Source organism: Columba livia, chromosome 7, assembly GCF_036013475.1.
Source record: "Columba livia isolate bColLiv1 breed racing homer chromosome 7, bColLiv1.pat.W.v2, whole genome shotgun sequence".
In the NCBI taxonomy this organism is placed as follows: domain Eukaryota; kingdom Metazoa; phylum Chordata; class Aves; order Columbiformes; family Columbidae; genus Columba; species Columba livia.
Window position 1 is genome coordinate 17,673,681 of NC_088608.1, and position 20,540 is coordinate 17,694,220.

The 20,540-nt window shown below is 38.5% G+C and overlaps 1 protein-coding gene across 6 annotated transcripts in view; it reads right to left on the reverse strand.

Moving 5' to 3' along the window:
- Positions 1-20,540, reverse strand: part of RBMS1 (RNA binding motif single stranded interacting protein 1) — a 148,003-nt gene that overhangs the window by 38,919 nt on the left and 88,544 nt on the right. For all 6 annotated transcript variants that reach the window (XM_065069640.1, XM_065069638.1, XM_065069639.1 and 3 more), the window contains one exon: positions 1,602-1,660. In XM_065069640.1, the coding sequence (XP_064925712.1) occupies positions 1,602-1,660 (59 nt within the window). The remainder of the gene's footprint in view (positions 1-1,601; positions 1,661-20,540) is intronic.

Below are 20,540 nucleotides of genomic sequence, written 5' to 3' on the forward strand. Positions count from 1 at the left end.
GTAACGTGGTGTTGTGGACTGTTAAATCTTGACACGAAACAGAATTCACTCACATCAAGTTTTGTGCTGCCAAGGCAAAACTAGCTTTCCAAACCCCAAACAAGCTTTCCAAACCCATGACAGCCCAGGTTATCGCCACCACCACACTGCAGGGCGCAATACAGACCAAGTTACACACTGACACCAAGCACAACATCAAAGCCGGCTTTGCCATCTTCTAGATAATACACACAAAGTCAATTACTTGTTGCTCCAGCTAGTTTAAATCTGGAAAGAGCTGTCAATATTTTGGTTCAATTCCAGTTAGATATCTTCATTCTGCCTACTTATGTTGCTACTGTAATTTCAACGACATGCAGTGAGCTTCCCTGCAGCCTTAACTTGCCGTATATTGTTACAACGGACAGTTAGCTACTGCTTTTCACCAACAAGATTTAAAATCTATATTGGAAAAGTCAGCTTAAACCTCTTACAACATTAATGTGAGAATTTCTGTATCACTGACAGAGCTACTGAAATCTTCAGGAACTGGGAGAATGGACAGAATAAATCAGTTAAGTGCTATCACATATGTATTAGTGAATTAAAATAATTGAAAAGGGCGTATGATCCTTCCTAGTCACAATACACACAGATGACATCTGCATACAAAAGCTAGGGGGGAAAAAAAAAAAAAACCCTAGAAATTTCTGTTTCCAAACTGTCCACACCCCTTTAATTGCTTAAGATGGGGAGCCAAGAAGCTATGCCCCTGAACTGCTTCCAACTTCTGCATAAAAACTGCATCTTGATTAACGATGAACTCTCCTCTCCTGCCTCTGCCTATCAGCTTTACGCTCATTCATGAGCTTTGTGCTTATTAACACTGCTAAATCAGCTGACTTAATTCTCCGCTTTGCTTAGAAATCATCCTCTTAATTGTAAAAAAGAAAGTCTGAAATGTGATATTTCAGTGCCTACTACCACAGCTTCTCTCACCCTGCATGTTGCTGGGTATGAGCTCACTCTAATTGCAAAGAGTGATGAAAATCAGTGAACTGATGCATCCAGCTTATCTAGAGGACTTCTAGTATTTTTTTCCAGTTGCAATTATTCGGGTGAAAATGAACCTTCTCTTTGCTCCCAATACATTCAATTGCATATAACAAAACACAATTAGAGTGCTGGAACATGTAATTAAGTGCTGCTTTAAACTACTCTAATCAATGGAGCTGATTTCCACAACATATAATTTTTTCAGATGCTTAGTAGAGTTGAATGGTCTTCTGTACACTTCCCTAGTTTCTCCAGGCAAAAGGGGAAAAGCTGCTTTTAACTCTATTTTTGTTTCTAAAACAGAGGAGAACTGTCAGCCAGCACTGTGCGTATCAGCTCCGCTCCAGCGTGGCTGCATCACTGACACAGGCTGTCTGCCAGCTCTGCTGGAAGCAAACGTATTGAATACACTGACCATGGGCAAGAATAAGACTAGGTTAGGAATAAGAATGGGAAAAACCAAACCAAAGCAAAAACTTGAATGTACATAAAATTCAACATTAGTGTATTTTAGAGAATCAATTGGGACTTGCAGGTTAATGTAATATAAAGGCTAACATACATACCTTTGCATTTGTTTGTTGTCTTATCCAAAATAGCCTTTGTGGATACAATTTTCCCATACCTAAAATGTATTATACATATGTAAGAAAAATGAGAAAAAACATCCTATATACAACAGATACCAAATTCACATGATTCTATATCCTATTACCCTTCACTTTTAACAAAATGGAATAATACAGACTGTATAATTGTATAATGAAAATTCATGTAGATAGAAGTGACAAAAAGACCATCAATTTCAAGCATGAACTTGTTCCATTCAGTGTTCTCAGTGGCACAGCAGAATCACAAAACAAGCCATAGAAAAAGTGCTTTACCAAAAGGAATACAACACAGTTAAAATCCTGGTACATGTAAGAAACCATGTTTTAGACATAAGCTTGGAGTTTTTCAATATATATACCAAACAAAGCAGAGAAACTGCATTGTCAGTGTTAGCCTTGCTAACTAATGTGATATAGGAGGGGGGAAGTGAAAACTTCAATCTCTCTTCTCCCCTCCCCAATGAAAAAGACTAAAAATGCTGTTCGGGAAGGTAACAAGTGCAAGTAAGATTTACAAAAGCGTATCAGCAAAGGTGGTAAACAATTTTCTGTATTTTTAAACAGGAAATTGAAATGTAAACAATTTCAACTAAAACAAAAACATTTCTCAGGAAAGTTTCAACTTTTTTTTTTTTTAACAAAACAAACCAAAACAAACAAACAAAACCAGATTCATTGCCTGTTCCTCAGCTTCTCAGTAACTGGGCAGTCCAGGTGCCAATCTGCCGCACAGTTCACAGGTGAGCATCCAGAGATGCAAGAGCAATTAAGCTTGGGAAACTGGGGGACAGTAATCCCAGCTACAAGAATGATTGCTGTTTCTGAAGTGCTCTGCAAAATTTATCAGTATTACTTTTTTGAACATATTTAGAGTAGAATTTGTCACTGCTGGTGAAAACTTGAAATTTTCCTTGTAAGTCAAATCCCAGTTTCCATTTAAAAAAGCAACTCCCTTGGCCTGAATCAGCAGTAGAATGAAAAAAGGAGCACAGGTTTCCCAAATTCCTTAGCACAGCCTCCTCTGTTTCCTTGTGAGCCGCAGTTGATACAGTGTGCAAGTATACAACAGAAAAACCATGCAACATGAGATTGTTTTCACATGATAATCTAACTTATTACATTAACAGGTATACCTAAGCACTGTGTGCTAAGAGGTTCATTATCATTGTACAAGAACACAAAATGAACTGAAAATCATGATAAATGTTATTAGAATAAGAAAGTGGAATTTGAGGAAAAATGAAGCTTTGCCAGTTCAACTGCTAAATATAACTTCAAAAGAGTACCATTTCAAAATCATATTATTTCAAAAGATAACTAACTCCATTTCTGAAGTGGCTATATTACCCTTAAAAGTTCTTCAAAATATATGAGAAGCCTATTAAATAAAGTTAAGCTTAGTTAATTAAGATTATTCAAATAACTCTTCACTTGCAAAGTGACAGTTATTCAAAGGATGAAACCTATTTACAAAGTACTTTCCCCCTACAGAACATTAAATTACATGTTTCAGTTTAGTTATCACTCTTTGTGACCAGTTGCAAGCACCTGCTGTTTATTCAATGAGTTACTGTATAGCTTCAAATAGTTGCAAAGGGGTAAACCTGGGACAGTAGGTGTTAGCTTCCTTATTGTATCTGAAATGGTGAGCATCTACACTGATATACCAGCTTCCCTAAGCTTCTTAAAGTGAAGAGCTACACAACCTTTTGTGGGAAAAAAATACCTGAAATATTATCTCACCCTGCTACTGCTTCAGTTCTTGGAAATGTAGAAAGTGAGAAACTACAGCACTGGGTATCTGTGTGAACACAGTAACTGCAGCTCTCAGCCAGTCTGGTCACGGAGGGGGGTCAGGGGCTGGCTGTGGACCGAGCCGGCCCACAGATGCTGACACACGCCAGCCCATAAACATATGTCTGCATGTCTGTTCCTTACAACCACTTCATGGACTGTCTTCCAACGTGCAAGAGCACTAGTGATGGAGTCCACTGTCCTAGGTAGCACAGCTCCTGCAAAGAACCAGCTGCCATGGAAGACTGCCAAGAAGTTTCATCAGTGTGAGCCTGGGAACGATTCAGAGAACCAGTATAACAATAGCAGCTATCGCCAGGATTTCTCCTATAATTTTCCCTGTGAACACCCCTCCCAAGTGCTATAGCTCTCCATTCAAGCCATGAAGCACAGAAATGCAGTTTACCCCACTGCAGCCCAGGCAGAGGGATACATCCCGTCCTCACTCCCACCCTGTGGTCTGATATCAGAGGAAATTACTCCTTGCAGTTCCTCATAAGTGCTTCCTTCAAATGATGACTGTCACAAAAATCTACTTCCTTCCTCCTGAATTCTGCAGTCCTAAAACTGCTTTGTCGTGGTTTAACCCAAGCTAGCAACACAACCACGACAGTCACTCACTCACCCCCCTCCACACTGCCAAGTAAGGGAGAGAATAGAAAAGGGAGGAAGAAACTTGGATTGAGACACAGTTTAATTAAACAACAAAATACTAATACACTACTAGTAAATATATATATATATATAACAGAAATAGAACATAAAATAAAAGATACTCAATGCAATTCCTCACAAACTCCGTCCACACAGAGCAGCCAGTCCCAGGAAACAGCACCTGGTCCCAACAGTCAATCCCAGTGAGAGCAAAGAGGAAAAAGGCAGAAAGGCCCAGAGGTTTTTGCAAAACAGCAGGATGGCAAAAAGCTAAACCAACGGAAGTCCTGAACAGAACTGCCCTGGCTCTGACAAAAAGAGCGAAGAAAGCCAAGAAGCCAGAGAGAACGAGAGAGATAGCAGAAGATCCCAACTCTCCTTAAATATGAAGCATAACACTAATGGGATGGAACACTCTTATTGATCAGTCTGGATGTCAGTCAAGCTCTGCCCCATCCATGTCCCCCTTCCTCAATGCCTCACACCTGTGGGCAGAAAACTCAGAGTGTCCTTGGCTCTCAGAAAAGAGCAATTAAAAATATTAACTCTGTCCCGGGGTATTATCTCTTGTTCTCAAACTAAGCCTAAATAATGACCATGCTAGCTATGAGAAAGAAAGGTTTCTAGCTGCACGAATAAAATTAACTCATTTTCAGTCAAACCAGCACATGCTGTTAACACAGGCTCGTGCATTCATTTGTTAGTTGCAACTGCAATCGAGACCCACTAGACATCAATGAGCTATAAAACACAACAAACTCATGGTGCAAACGAATATGTACTGCCCACTTACAAAAAAGAACATAGCAAGCAAGAGAAAGTGTATATTCCAAAGATGTCTATGATGTTAGGTCTTGCCTGGAGATCATAATTCCTCCCAAAGCTCACACACATCAAGCTGTCTTAGGCACCCTGCTGAGGCTACTCTTCTGCTCCAACACCTTCCTGCACACTTCTCAAGACTTGCTACCTAAGGCAGAGCACATCTCTCAGGGTTGGTAGCATCACTTCTACAATGACTGGTAATTGCTCATTCCCCCTCCTCTAAAGCAATTTTTAAAAATACACTTTCTTTTAAATTAACAGTGCTAATCTTGAGAAATAACTGCTAATCTGGCTTGTGACAAGCAACTGGGTTTTCCTTAGTAAGCAGGTTATTTTTCTCCCCAAAATAACATCAAATGAGTGTTCAGCACCACTAAAGAGGGTTTTTTTTTGTTTGTGGGATTTTTGTTTGGTTTGAGGTATTTTTGGTTTTTGATTGTGTTGTGGTTTTGTTTTGTTTGTTTGTTTTTTTGAGTGCTACTAACACATCCTTTTTTAAGTCTGAATTGTCTTTGGAGGTGGAAAGATGTTTTCAGCTTTGCATCTCTTTTCTACACAGCACTTATACCAAAGTCAACTAATGTATTAAGGAAGAGAGGGACTGGGTAAGAGACAGGTAAATAATTCCCAGGGTGCTTTGGTTATGGGATTAAAAGGAGCATGTTCAGTGACAGTCTGTGTACCAGTGTACAAGCTATCATTATAGTATAGAACACCAATACAAATGTATATTAGGATAAGAGATAAAAAAGAAACTTGTTCAAAGGCCAAATGAGGAAGATTACTGCTTAATAGGGTAATGCTTACAGCTGCCCACTACATACTCTTTATGCAGAAACGAAAGGGTTACCCCATCATCTCAGCTGCCCCAAGATCTACTGCCAGGCAACACGAATGTCAAAACACAGCACCATACCTTTGTCTAATTAGATACTTTTGAAGTGGAAGGCTTGAAGCACAGCATGAACATACAGTTTTTAAAAATCACATTGTTCAGCAATATGGTCAAACGCAGTACAAATAATCACATCGACAGATTTATTACAAATAGCTAAGAACACTTTTTGACATTCAAAACATCTCTGAAGCTTAATTTTGGTGACCTCTGTGATGATGAAAGAAAAGGGTCCCTAGAAAACTAAGTACGTGGATCAAACCGAACCAGCGTTTATCATTCTCCCTTTGTACATCCGCTAGTATAACAAACATACTTGCAAACATGAGGGCGATAAGGTGCCATCATGAGCATATCAAAGAATGGAGAATGAAGTAGCTTAAAATCTCTGCGACAAGCACTGTTTTGAGTGTTGAAAGAACTTATCTGTGTGTGCATTAGGGGAGGTACAATAAGAACAGGCAGTGAGAGGCTTGATAGGGGTTGTCTGGAATGAATTGTTCAAATCTTTGTGCACAATAGCTTAACGTAATATACCTCATACCACCAAGCTCACAGTGCTTCCTTTTGCAGTGCTTTCAAACTGTCTTCCAGTTTGTGCTGTGAAGGGTTTCTCTACCACCTGACACTGACCTGGACACTAATATGCCAGAAGGATCCCTGTTGCCATGGGAAGTCCTTCCCTTTTAGAGTTGCTGCATCCTCAACTGTCCAGAACTTTATGTTGAAGATGAGCAGTGTTCTCTCTTTGCTCAAGTCCAGTTCAGCTGTAAAAAGAGCATTCCTAGAGATCCTGCTGCTATTCCTTGCATTACTGTAGTGCTGTCAGAACTTCTCTGCTATGCAGAAACAATGCCACATATCTTCTATGTTTATTCTAGTTTAATTTTTACATCTTAGCATTTTATCACTGCCCTTCATGGAATGTTCTTTATTTCTAAGAGCCTGAATCATGTGGTAAAACCAGGCATGGATTTCATCACATTTAAGTGGCTCTGAGTATATCAGGTGGAATTGTGAAAGGAAAGAGAACCTGGTTGAACACAAAAATTTCAGTAAGAAGCCATTATTCTCACCAGGTGACCAAATTTGAGAGAGAGCACAACAAACATGCAGATCTCACAAGAAGGACCATATGGTGAGCAGATCAGTTAATCCTAAAATACACTGCAGTTGCTGAATGGATTCACATCAAAATAAACCTTGCTTTAGACTAGGGTAGATAACTAGAAGAAAACAGATAAAGCAAATACTTCCAAAGCAATTCCTGTATATTAATTGTAACCCAAAAAAACCCATGCAGGTGGAGACGCTTAATCTCTATACCAGCTTAAAAGAACAAAAACCAAAACAAAAACCCCACACAAACAAAAAACACACCCACTTTGTTATTCAGACATGTTCTTCTTCAATGCCCAACATGGTCAGTGGGCACCATGCATGGGCTCTAAATGGAGTAAATTCCTGCTTGAAAGGGAATAATATTATCCTTCAGTATGACCCTAAATAAGTGCATGTAACAAACACAACAAACACTGACTTCCGCAAATCAGCGATGCGCAACTTTAAGACAGCCAAAACACTTACATGAAATTACTGGTCTTAACAGCCAAGCCCCCACCACAGTCTCTGTCACTCGTAGGCTATGTGGAAGTCCAACCCATCCATCTCAAGTGAGAGCTGCACTGGAGGCTCCCGAGCAGTCCATGGGATGCCCGCGCCTGTGCTGCACTTCTCAGATCCTCTACACCATCTGGTGCAAAAGGAGCAAAGAAAATTCCCTGCAACTGAGGCAAAGAGTCAAGGGAGCTGTCAGCAAGAGCTGACTTGGTACAGCTGGCTCCCAAACCTCACTGCTCTTCCAGAGTGTTCAGGGTGCTTCTCAGCCAACAGCGCGGCCAAGGGAACACAATTAGCCACAGCAATCTTTTCTGCTGGATCCAAAACCCACCCCTGAGCAGTAAAAAAGGTTTTATCTGGCTCACACACCTCTCCCACTTTGTTGCAGCTTTGGAAAGTGGTGCACTGAACCTTAAGCCCTTGTTCCCTTTTAAGTGTAGATAAACACAGGGAGTTTTTGTTTTTCCATGTCTCAAATTTTTATTTTCCCAATAAGGGCAATTTCAGAAAATAATTGTCAATACAATACTGGTAGTCCTTGTGATAGCCTATTCAAATCCTGCTATTTAATTACAGGTTAATGTTCTTTTACAAAAACTTGATAAATAAATTCATTCAGTCCAGCAGAATACTGAGTTTGGAGAACAGAATCAAACCATATGGTTTCCATTTTTAAATTCTTCTTCACCACATCTATGCCCTAGTGTAGAAGGAGACATTGCTGAGAACATTTTGTCCATATTTTGTTTTCTGTTGTTGGAAAACACACTGCTCTTTGAGAAACTCTTTGGAATCATGCAACTGCTTTATGGCCATCACAAACCTAAAGATTTGCTACCAGAACATGAAGAGTACCTACCACCAAAAGCTGGACCAATTATTTTTAGCACATAATTAAACATTACATAAAAAGTTGCAGTTATGTTTTTCTTGGTTTTATTTGCACAGTTAACAGGTATGCATAATCCAGCTTAGTACAATTTGTGTTTTGAAATTGTTATAAACTTGACTAATTTGCTTTGTCCCGCAAAATCTCCTGTACTCGCTTCAAATATTGAAGCACTGGGTTAACCAGTTCAGCCAGATGTGTCCTGTTTCAGGCACTGGATCGTATTTTCTACTACATGCAAAGCAGGACTTCCTTATGAACCTAAATGTAAGTTACAGTGATGATGACTCTCTGTCAAAGGGACATGTGGTTTTGACACATAACTACTTCCTTTCTTTCTTATTAATAGCCTCTCTGACACTCTGGTACTTCAGAGAGAAAGATGGTATTTTCAAAATGTCCAGATATCCAAGTAGTTCTCCTGGTCATTTTTTATTATTTCGTTTGGGAGACAAAATTTCCAAATAAGTCAGAATTCATTAGTATGGAGGCCAACTCCTGTTTTGATTGTCTTTAGGAAATGACTAAAATTACTGTTTGTCTGTTAACGTAAAGACTATTGTTGATGAGTTAGGATCTGTGTACTAAAAAAACCCTAAACACACACACACAAAAAAACAACACAAAAAACAAACCCACCCACCAAAACACAAAAGACCACACAAACACAACCCCCTCCTCCCCACAAAAAGGCCACCCCAATCCCACAGATCTTTGGATTTACTGTCAATTCGATAGTCTTACATGCTGCTGTAAATTCTTCACAAGACCAAGAAAGCTTTCTTCATAACCTCTGTACCTTTAATTCTCCATTTAAGTTTTGTATATTTATGTTTTCAATAAGAATCGGTGGATAAAAGCATGTATCATCATCATCATTACTGATGATTATCAATACTAGTACAAACTAGTTTTACTGTGGTATGTACAATCTTTTCTTCAGGCTTAGGTTACAATTCCAGATTTCATCAATAAGTAATGAAAGGTAGCAAAACCAGATGCAAAATCAGATCAGCGCTTACAGTTATCCACCCGTAGAAGAGCAGATGCTCAGCATAATGGACATACACAACTTGCTGTAGTGTGAACAAATGCCTTCTCATCTTCTTGGACAGTATTCATTTTAATGATAAAAAGCACTATTTCATTAATACTTATTTGGTTTATAGTGTACAAGCTCTACACAAATGTAACTACTCCATAACTAAAAAGAACCAGCAATTTTAAACTTCAAAGAATAGCAAAGTTACACACAGGAAGATGATTTTGGAGATGATTATTTTTCAGCTACCTATTTTGTTTTTCTTAAGCGTAGCTATTTCGAGGTTTAGCTGAGGATGATCTGTGGGGATAGGGAAGAAGTGTGTTTAGAATCAGGAAATGTTTGCTTCCTCTTGCTTTGTAGAGATGTTAATAATCTATATCCATTCCTTAGAAGTTGACTGAAAGTCAAGAGGAAAAAGTCTTGTTAGCATCCTCAGCTATTTTTATGACATTTTGCAAAGGTTTTTCAATTAGTATGCTCCTTTTGCACATCAAATTGATTATCTTAAAAGTGCAACTTGCTGTACAATGGCCTTTCATTTAGCACCACAGAGGAAAATTGCTTTTTTTAATACCTTTAGGTATTTAAAATGTTTAAGACATATTACAGTTGATGCTCAAACAGCATTCCTAATGTGGCTTTCTAGTGTGTACTAAACCAACAGATTTCCAACAATTCCCTACAGAGGTGTATATTCCACCAATCTTAAATCAACAAATAATGTCATGCTTACTTATTTTTACTTTAAAAGGTTAACAATGTTGTAAAATGTGGGAAAAAAGTTATTCTTCAGTACTGTGATAACAAAATCACAGAAGAAGAAAAAAAACAAAATAAGAATCCATGAAGGCTCCTCCCAAAGAGCTTTTGGAGTTGGCAGGAAGGCTCTCATAGTCTTCCCTGTCAGGAATCGAGAAGAATTCAACTGATGCTACTTTGAAATAAATAAAAACAGCAGTAGAATAAAGAGATATTTAAAAAACTAAGTATTAAATCTTTACATTAGGGTTTGTTCTGGGGGGTTTTTTTTGTTAGTTTAAAAGAAAAAAAAATGTTAAATTCTGAAGGACGAACCTGTAACTTCTGTTCTGGGCTCTGACAAGTTTCTCAGCATCTGTTGCCTCGGTCACTCCACTGAGGATATGAATACAGGTATTTGGCAGAACTATGATTGATAACCACCTACTCTTCAGGGTGAGATTTTTTTCAAAGCCCTGAATCTTGGCCTATCCTTGCTCAGCTGCAACATTTTTGCTACTAAACATATGGAATTTAATTTCCATTTAATCTTTCATATGCCAGCAAGAGAATAATCAACCTGATGGCAGGGAGAGACCAAAGCAACAGCTCTAGAGACTGAACAAGGAGAAAGCAACAGCAGAAGCGGCAGAGCCAACCTCTCACACGGCACAGGAGGCCAGCCTTCCTATGTCACAGACACCTAAAGATTCTGATGATCCAAATGATTCTTATAAAAGCCAGAATACTAACATGCTGGTCCTAAATTTGTTGATTACATATGTTTTAACTGTAAAGACGTAAGATGTCTCATGCTGTGAAGAAAAATGGAAATTCAAGCAATAAACTGAGAAAAATGATGCCGCTCAGTGTCTCCTGCAGCCACTGCCCCTGCAGTAACCCAACCTAACTTCTGACAAGCTGGGGTGATTTAGCATAATCTCTGAACCATCTGCTCGGCTATCTATCAGTTCAGCAGCCTTGTTACTTTACAGTTTATAGGTTAAGCAGGATAAATGACCTAGCAGAAACACAAACGGATTTTCCTCTTTGACACACTTTGAAGTGCGAGTATTGTCTAAGTAACCATAGTTTGCTTTCTCCTGAACTGAATGAAAATAAAAATTACGGTAATGCAATGGCCAAAGTGTCTGCTCTTGCAGAAAAGGAAATTGTTTATATTTAACATCATCTTTATAGTTTATGAAATCAACAGTTCAGGAGAACTAAGTAAACACTTCATAACTTATTTTTGCCTTCACTTTCAGGAGATTTTTCTATTTATCCATTTGAAAACTCACATGCAATGGACTTCAAAAGGTGTGAACTACACAGAGTTACATTACATTTTCAAACATCTGTTTGCAGGGACACAAACACTGCTTGACATTAGCAGTGTTTCCTGCCAGCGTTCTACTGAATTTGATAGAAAGGCCCCTCTGCTCTTTTCTTATAAATTATGTGGCATTGTTCTTTGAGAAATATATTTCAGGGTTGGACAGAATATGAAGCAATGTGCATAAATTAGATTGAATGGTTAAGAAACTGATTTGCTACTATTCTACTTCCAATATAGCATATTGTAATTTACATGATGGACTCTTCTGATAAAAGCATTATAGGAAGTTCTACCATAAGACACAGAACTGAGGATCTATCATATGAAAATGATTTGTGCAGTTATTCAGACAGCCAGAACCAATACATCTCAGAATTATCATAAATTATCACAAATCAACTAACATACATTCAGACATTGATACAAGAAATTATCAGTAAGTGCTATAACATTAGGGAAAAAAAAATCAAGACGTCTGCCTCTCCATTCCTGCCTCACAAAGCAGGCTGCACTTTCTACTCTGTATCATTCAGCATCCCATTTAGCAGAGCAAACTATGAAGAATTCTGATTTTACAAAAAGAGATAATTAATTCAAAAGATACCTGGATATTATTGGGTAACCTACTTTTTAGTACTACTATCTCTTAATCAAAAAACATAAGACAATCTACATTCTCTGCAGGAATTTGCCTGTGCATCTACTAACAAGGTTATTCAGGTATACGGGAGGGAGTTAAAGTTTCCTACAACTACAAGATGGAAGAACAAAGGCATGTTATTTTAAGAAAGCAAACGGTCTCACCTTGTTGTTCTCTTAACCTAACACTACAGAATGGACACAAACTATACCACAAGAGTACAGCACTGGAAAAAAAAAAAAAAATCTGCATTTCATGCACAACTGAAAGCAAAAACTGAAGCAATATTCTTTAAAAAAAAATTATCATAGTCAGGTGGCTCCTAGAAAGAATATTAAAAAATGAGAGCAGTTTCACATAGCCATGAAAGATACGGAGGTTATTTGAAAATCATAATTCATTTGCAAGCAAAATAATAAAGTGCCATACACGTTCAAATTACAAGTCTGGAATACTATTTCTACAGTCTAGCAATTTCTCTTATCCTTTTTTTCATTCTGAGAAATGATCACTAATCAAGACAATCATTTGGGAAAATGAGAAATTAAACCAGATGAATGCTAATATGTATTTATAAGCCAAACTCATGGCAGGTCTGCAGACGTGCATGTATTGATTTACCACTGCTAGCTGTTTTAATCTGAAAGTAAGGCAGTATTTCTACACTCAACCATAAATCTTGGCAGATTTCAGAGCCTATACTTAATGGCTTGAAAGAATAAAACTATGAAGACATAAGAGAGAAGTTCTTTTTATTCATAATTTATAACTCCTTTCTTTTCCCTGTGCTAAATAGTATACATCAGCTTGGGAGCATAAATTAGTCTCTCTACCTGAAGATCTTTTATTTTTCAATTCCTCCTCCTCCATCCAAGGAAGCCAAATTCAGTCATTGTCAGCATATGATGCATTGTTCTGTATTTTGGCTTTTCCCAAGCATATTTGTTTTTCTTGTGGGAAGGAATTAAGGACAAGGTAAGGGGAAAAAAAAATTATTTAGCAACAATTCCCGATACTTTTTTCCCTTGTTTTAGTAGGAACAGTATAAATCAAATCCTGGTTTCAATACTAGGTATTGTGAGTCTACCTCCTAAGTGGATGGATACACCCCTTAATGCTACAAGCCTGTATATTTGCAGAATATTACTCTTTAACTTATTCTTACCTATTAATTTAACTTTTAGTGAAAACTGGTAACCAAGTCTTATACCCTCTGTTTAAATAAATGACATCCCAAAGAATATGTTGGCAAAGCCTTGCAAACCACGAGACTGGAGATTGCTAAACTACCAGGGCACTTTCAGCCACATTCCATTTCCTAAACCCTGACCCATCTGTCAACCCTGAACTACAAAACAACTGTCTCTCATATTGTGTAAAATACATATATCCAAGTACAAACTAATATATGTGCACACAGACACACATACATTTACGCAATGCTTGTTCTCACATTTATCTTGTATGAAATATGTTTGGTCATTGGAATAATGTCTGTCATTGATAACTTTTTAAAAATGTTAGCATATTTTCTTCTGGTTTTGTGATATTAAGACACCACGAACCTAACAGGATGAATCCAAGACCTGGCCTGCTGAGTTAAAATACCTTCTACACAAAGATAGCTATTTCTTCTTACCTGCAACTTGCACTAATTTAACACTCAATCTTGGAAAGTGTTGACTGTCCCTCTTCTGCCTTAAGGACAGAAGAGAAAAAAAATAATCAATCCATTCAAATAACTTCCAGTCTCTCTGAACTGCGTCTTAACTGTGGTTTTTTTTTTTTTTTTTTTTAAATGAAAGACAGTAAAATCCTGCTTTCAATAGCTATTCTACACTGGAATTAAAACCTAATTACAAAGAAAGTGTACAATTAATATTAGAGTCTGATATCCTTTAAGTTCTGGCAACTTAATGTCAATCAGACTAGAACAGCACTAAATAGACAAATTATTCAAAATCACTGCTAAACCTTGCAGCGGCCTTGCCCCCTTAATAGCATGACATATAGACTTGATCCCTATTTGAATCTGCTTCTCCGGTCTCAAGTCCCAGCTGTGCTGAATAACAAATATCTCCATTTCAATAGGGGAAATGGTTGTACTAAAGCAGTTCTCTCCAGGGGTCAAAATACTTCAGAAGGGCATTGAAGTGGCTATATGTTACTGAGCAGAAACATCAGCTCACATATTATTGATTATAACTGCACAGCTCTGTTGAAAAGATGTCTGCAGTAGTATTAAGTGCTGAGATAGGGACAAAGAAGTGTTATGCATTAAAAAAATACTATCCATCTGTTGCCAAATTTTAGATACATGAGCAATCACAAGCTGTAACATAAAATCTAAAGTGCAACCTTTGTGGCTGATGCGTTAGGGTCATATTCAGTGACACTTCCTCAGTTTCACACTGCTTAAGATAGACAGTGTTTTGAATATTGATTGAAGGAAGCAGGAGGCGGAGTTTGATTTCTGCAGTTTTGCAATGAGAACGTAATAGATGCTTATCTGGAAATTTGCTTTTGGTATCTTAAATATACCATTTTCTTTAAAAACACCATTAACCTGTTCCAACACCATCACTAGAGCAGCTAGCCAAGTACAACTGAAGTCTTCTGGAACCACTGCACCTTCAGGCTCCTGAGCTGCAGACAGAGCTGCAGTCACAGCACACTGCCCACCACACGACTGTCATGTAGAACATATCCCAGCTGGCTGAAACTAATGTGATACCCAGGCCCTTGTTTCCAGTGATTTTTGTATAATGACTGTGTCAAGTGCCACCATGGAAGGATAAATCCAGTGTCCCAGACTGTACTTTGGCTGGTGTGCACCTGCATCATCAGGCTTCACAGGGAAGAACACAGACAGGGGAGGTTAAACCTGGCCTAGCAGGGAAAACCCAACCCACGAGCATCTGTGCAGAGGGGCTACTGCAGACTGTTGACTAGGCTCAAAGAGAACTGGGGTCCTCCAGTTGCCTGTACCAACTGCAAGCCTGGATGGCATCTACATTGAACAGACAGGGATTCAGAGTTTCTCAAAAGGAGCAGCAGTTTCACAGATCTAGGGCACCAACAGCCACAGAAGGAACTATTCAAAAAACATTCTCATGCAGAGCCAAGAAAAATCAACCAACCAGTGCATGACAGCAAAGCTGACAGGTAAACCCAAAGTCAGTGAAGCTAGTTCTGTATCACAACCACTTCTGAACAGATTCGACAACATAAGCCAATGAGGGAACTTGTGTGACATGGTCACAGTGTTTCTGGACTTTATAGACCATTTTTACTATCAAGAGCCTGAAAAGGCTATTTCTTTGCCTGCAAGAGAGCAGCAGAATGAACTTTTCCCTTAGAAGTGATAAGGTACTATAGGAAAGAAGGCTTAACTTCTACTTGAAGATGAATCTCAATGCATATGCTGCAGATTGTAAAATAGTTCATTCACTAATTTTTCCCATCAATTTATCTAAATAGATGCTTAAACCAAACCAAACAGAAATCTTAAAATATTTTTTATGAAAACCACTCAGAAACAGGAAAAGGCAATGGATGCAGTTATCACACAGAAAAGGACTGAGAATCCAAAGAGGCGATGGCTACACCCAGTGTCAGAAAGTCCCTCATCAGTAAGGAGCTAACCAGTATCTAGGTCACTCTACAGTCCTTCCTGCACGCCCTCAGCTCGCTGCATGTCGGAAATGCTGTGTGGGAAGGCCAGGGAACTAAACTCACAGACCAAGTATGACTCAGACTGCAGTAATTTAATGATACTTTTTTTTCCCCTCTTAAATTATCCTTGGGATTAAAAGAATCCACACCCTTAACATGAAACCAAGCCAAGGTGAAAGGAAGAAACCACAAATTCACAGATCTTTGAGTCAACAAAAGGTATCTAGAAACAAATTAATTATTAATAGTAAAGGACTGAGACCTTTCCTACAACATACTGCATGGTCAGAACAGCAGAAGGTGAAGAATTTGAGCCCCAGTCAGATGTTCCTCTGAAAGCCCCAGTGGGCATGATCTCAGCAACAAGAATGTCAGAGCACTGCCTGCCAAAAAAATAAAGATCCGTCACAGCCAAATGCTGACCTCTACCACCAGAGGAAAGCAACTTGAGAGAAACAGCCTCACATTTCCTCCATCACTGCAGAAGCTGAACTCAAGAGTCGTCACATATATTTGGCACAAACCTGAGCGGAACACAACTGTAAGATCCTGAAGAAGGGAGCACACCAGTGACGCAGGTCCAAACAAATCCACTTAAATACCTGAGGAACAACTTAAATTTCTGCAAATTCTGTCCCATTGAAGAAAGCAGAAGTTTGGAAATGATCAGAAAAAAAAAACATTGCCTTCCTGACCAAAATATAAAATTATGAAAACTTACTCTTTCCTCTGCTCTTCAAGCTGCCTCCTGCCCCTTCACTTTACTAAAGGGCAAAACCAAGGCACGCTAACTACCACAGAAAGAACAGCTAAACTAAAATGCCCTTACGGCACTAAAATGCCTTCCATCACAGGAATCTGTAGATTTTCATCCAGATAAGCTAATTTCAGTTTTTCATGGCAAAAATTTAAATATTTTCATTGTTATGATACAAACAGAATTGGATTGCTTTTTCAGATGTGTTTTTATTAGTATATTGTGAAGCACACAGCAAGCCAATTACAAAGAATTGAGCATCTGGCTTTACAGCTATATATTTAGATGTATTCTGGTCTGTTTCTAATTAAATTATCATTTTTTTTTTTAATCCTATGAGATGGAAAAACCTAAAAAGGTTCCCAAAACATATATCCAGCATTTCAACACCACTAGGATGCTTGGTCAGCAACCAGTTACCTTTGAAAGTAAAGTCTCACTACTGCTCACCTTTCAGCTACAACCACAGAGAAGTTTAAATCCCTTATCTCCTCTGATTAATTGCGGGATTTGGACCCAAGTGAGCTTAGGTGGAAGGCTCTATCTTGAGACAGTGTCACTTGATCAATGAATTTTAAGTAACAACAAAAAGAGCAATGGTTTTGATAGAAAAGATCAAAAGAGCCACCACAAATGATGCAGAAGTCCCATGTTCGATACTGATTTAGACCAACAGAGAATCTGCTTCAGGTCATTACTTCAAAAAAGTGCCATTTATTGGTTAAATAGGAACATAAGAGGAAAAAAATTAAGTCCTGTTTTTTCAAAAAGGCATCAAACTCAAAAACTTTTATCACCCTGGCTACCTACCCAAGAACATCTTGAAAACTTGGGCCTTTCTGTGATCTACTGAAACCTACCTAATTTTTCACCTCCTCAATTCTACCCAATTCAGCTGTCCCAGTGAGCCCATGCTCCTTAGACTACAACCTCAATCTCCATTCAAGTGTGGATTAGTGACAGTCAGGGCTGTCCCCTCCTCCTGGGGGGGGCAATCTTTTCAAAATATTTAATGACATTTGCGAAACTGCATAATTCAGAGTCAGTGTCCTAGACTTCAAAGAGAATTAACAAATATTTAACTGAATAAGCAATTAACAAAATGGGTGGAAAAAAACTTCAGAACTTCTCATGGAACAAAGTAACATGCAATTCACTTGGGATGAACGGAACACTGGGACAGATTATTGTATATTTTTATAATGTCAGAGCTCTGAATATTTGGAAGATGTTCAAAAAGAATTGATCCTAATTTCCATAATAAAGAGTACATTCATGCTGAGGCCCTGGTATGACAATGGATTGTTTTCAATGGCAGTCCTGGTTAATGGCCTTCCACTCCAGTACTGCACCTCTGTACTGCAACATGGAAGCCCCGTAAACTGCCACTGAGAAAAAGGAACATGCAACAGCATTTTCCCTCTCAGCATTTGAGATCTTCAAAATATAGCAAACGGGCTTTTGGCAACAAATAAATAAGTCTTCACAATAAAGTTAATACAAAGCCTGCCACACAATAAAAACAAGTAGCTTCAAGTGTGGGATATGTAGGGGGTTGAATACAGGATATATGCAGCCAAAAAAATGCACGATTTACAAACAGTTCCTTTCAGATCACAGTACTACAAACAGCAATGTGGGGAAGGAAATACACTCTGCTACGTCAGCTCCACTGGATACCCCACCATGCTGGCACCCTCAGGCCGTGAAGGGAGAGAATCTCTCTTCTCTCTGCTGAAGCTTCTCCACAACTCAGCCAAGGTATTCAGACAAAGCAGAGGGGATTCTGCCTTGGGGTACTGCACAGCTACAGGTTAAAAAGAAGGAAAAGCAAAACAAAACACCCAAAGAAAGAACCAGAGACCATGGAGTTTATCCAGCACTGTGCAATGACACAGCTGAAAAACTCAGCCTTCACTGTCAGACAAATCTCAAGTCCACACTACCAAGCACTAAGTGATTTTCAACCCTGATCCTGGTGAGAGGAGCTGGGGGCTTCCATTGGTGCTCCCCGCTTCCTCGGGTCAAGCCTTTGCAAGCACACTGCAAACAAACAGGACTCAGGCTTGCCATCATTTAGAGGCACAGGGAAGCACTTCTGAGCTACACTGGGTTTGTTAACACACCAGTTCCTTACACACATGCTAAACAAAACGATGTACTGAACTGTAAAACTCTGTATCCCAGACTCCAAAAGCTCTTCAGTTCCTCTATCAGCAGAGTCCTTGAAACCAGAAATAATTAGCTTGGCTCTTTTTCCGGTATTTAGATATTTTTTTTCTGACATTTAGGGTTTACAAATAAAAAAATTGAGATTCCTTCAATATTTGTATTACCCTGTATTAAGCACGTTTTTTCTTCTCCTGGTTTTAGATCCTCTATTAACATAACACTTATTTCACAGCTGCATTCACTCAGACATTAAAGAAAAGGCCCCTGCACCACAATAATTGCCGATATTTTGATAGACTTGTTAAAGCTTGTAAGTGACTATGTCTAAGCCAAAAAGCAAAAAGCAGCACTAGGATTTAAAATGCTGATAACGTGTAACGCCTTAAGTCAACTGTGTTCTCCTAGGCAAAAATTCTGATCCATACTCTGTCTTTTAAAAGATGTATGTACAACTGTACAGAGTTGAAAAAAAAATAAAAGAACACACATTTTGGGCTAATGTATTTCAACTAAGATGGCCAAACGATCAATTAATTAAATGTCATTATTAATACTCAGAAAATTTGTGAAATAACACACAATGTTTAGCTTGGGGAATTGCGCTGTGGCAGCAAAACAACCGATTACAAACTTTTCCTCTTTTGGAAGAATAACAAGATTAAAGTAAGAGAAGTAATGGAAGTGGAAGGAGCAGGACAGGACTACAAATCAGAACATAACTCTTCCACAGAAATTGATTCTGCTAATGATTAACTCAACTCCCACAGATTATTTCAAGTGGAATATTTGTATTAGTAAGTGTTAAAACAGACTCCAAATCAATCCAAGTCTTCTCTTTTTATGTTTTTCATTACTGCTTTTTGCTCTATGCCCATGTATCATAACATTATCAACATCTAAATTAAGATTTGTCTTTTTTTCCAGGTACTGCACATCTATCTGCAAAGAGCAGATATTTAGATATTTAAATGATCAAATGTTAATTCTTCCCCCAGCAGCCCTTTAGAAATTTGGTTTTCTACAGGGTTGGTCTGACTCTTGTGTGAGGCACTGCTCAAACTGAACCGAGGCAACCAGCATCTTTTGAATGTCAAAACAGAGTAGAATTTTAGGGTAGAATTTGTGGGAAAGGATAAGCACTGATTTTTCTTCCTTTTTTTACTTAATTACAAGTTTCATTGGAGGTTATAGGATCTGAATTTCCATTTGCTATGGATGTTTATTATCTGGGTTGCATACGATTTGAGGGTGTTACTTTCTCAACCCTAAATGCAGCTTCACAACAGCGTGGGGAAAAAATACTGAAAGGTTACAAAAAAATAACTGGTCTTATAATGTGTCAACATCAGACGGCTCATTTTTTCATTTCAAGGAGTTAACATTACAGAAATCAGAGCTAAGCAGAACTAACCTTTAGCAAACAAAGTCAAGACTTCACAAGATTTCTATGAGTTATGTGAAACCACATGAGATACTAGACCTCAGATAAAAGAATCTGTTTGCAAATACTGATTCTGCTTTCTGTGCTGAATGGTATTCTGAGAAAAAGGGCAAGTTTAATGTAAGCACACTGGGGCAGAAGTCAACTTGCGCTCTAACCTGATTCAGTTCTGCAATGATTTCTGACTGAGCCACCTGCCTAAGCAGGCTCCAACAGAAGGGACAGTTTATGGTAACTGCATTGTGGAACCCACTACAAAGCCCCTTTAGTACTAATTACCATTTTCAGAAGTCCACCAAAATCCAACAATTCTCTTCAAAATGTTCTTGAATTGCTGGTTACTCCTTTGAATAACTGTGGTGCTATCACCTCCCATCTGAGACAGGCTCCAGCCATGGGGCAGCTCGGGA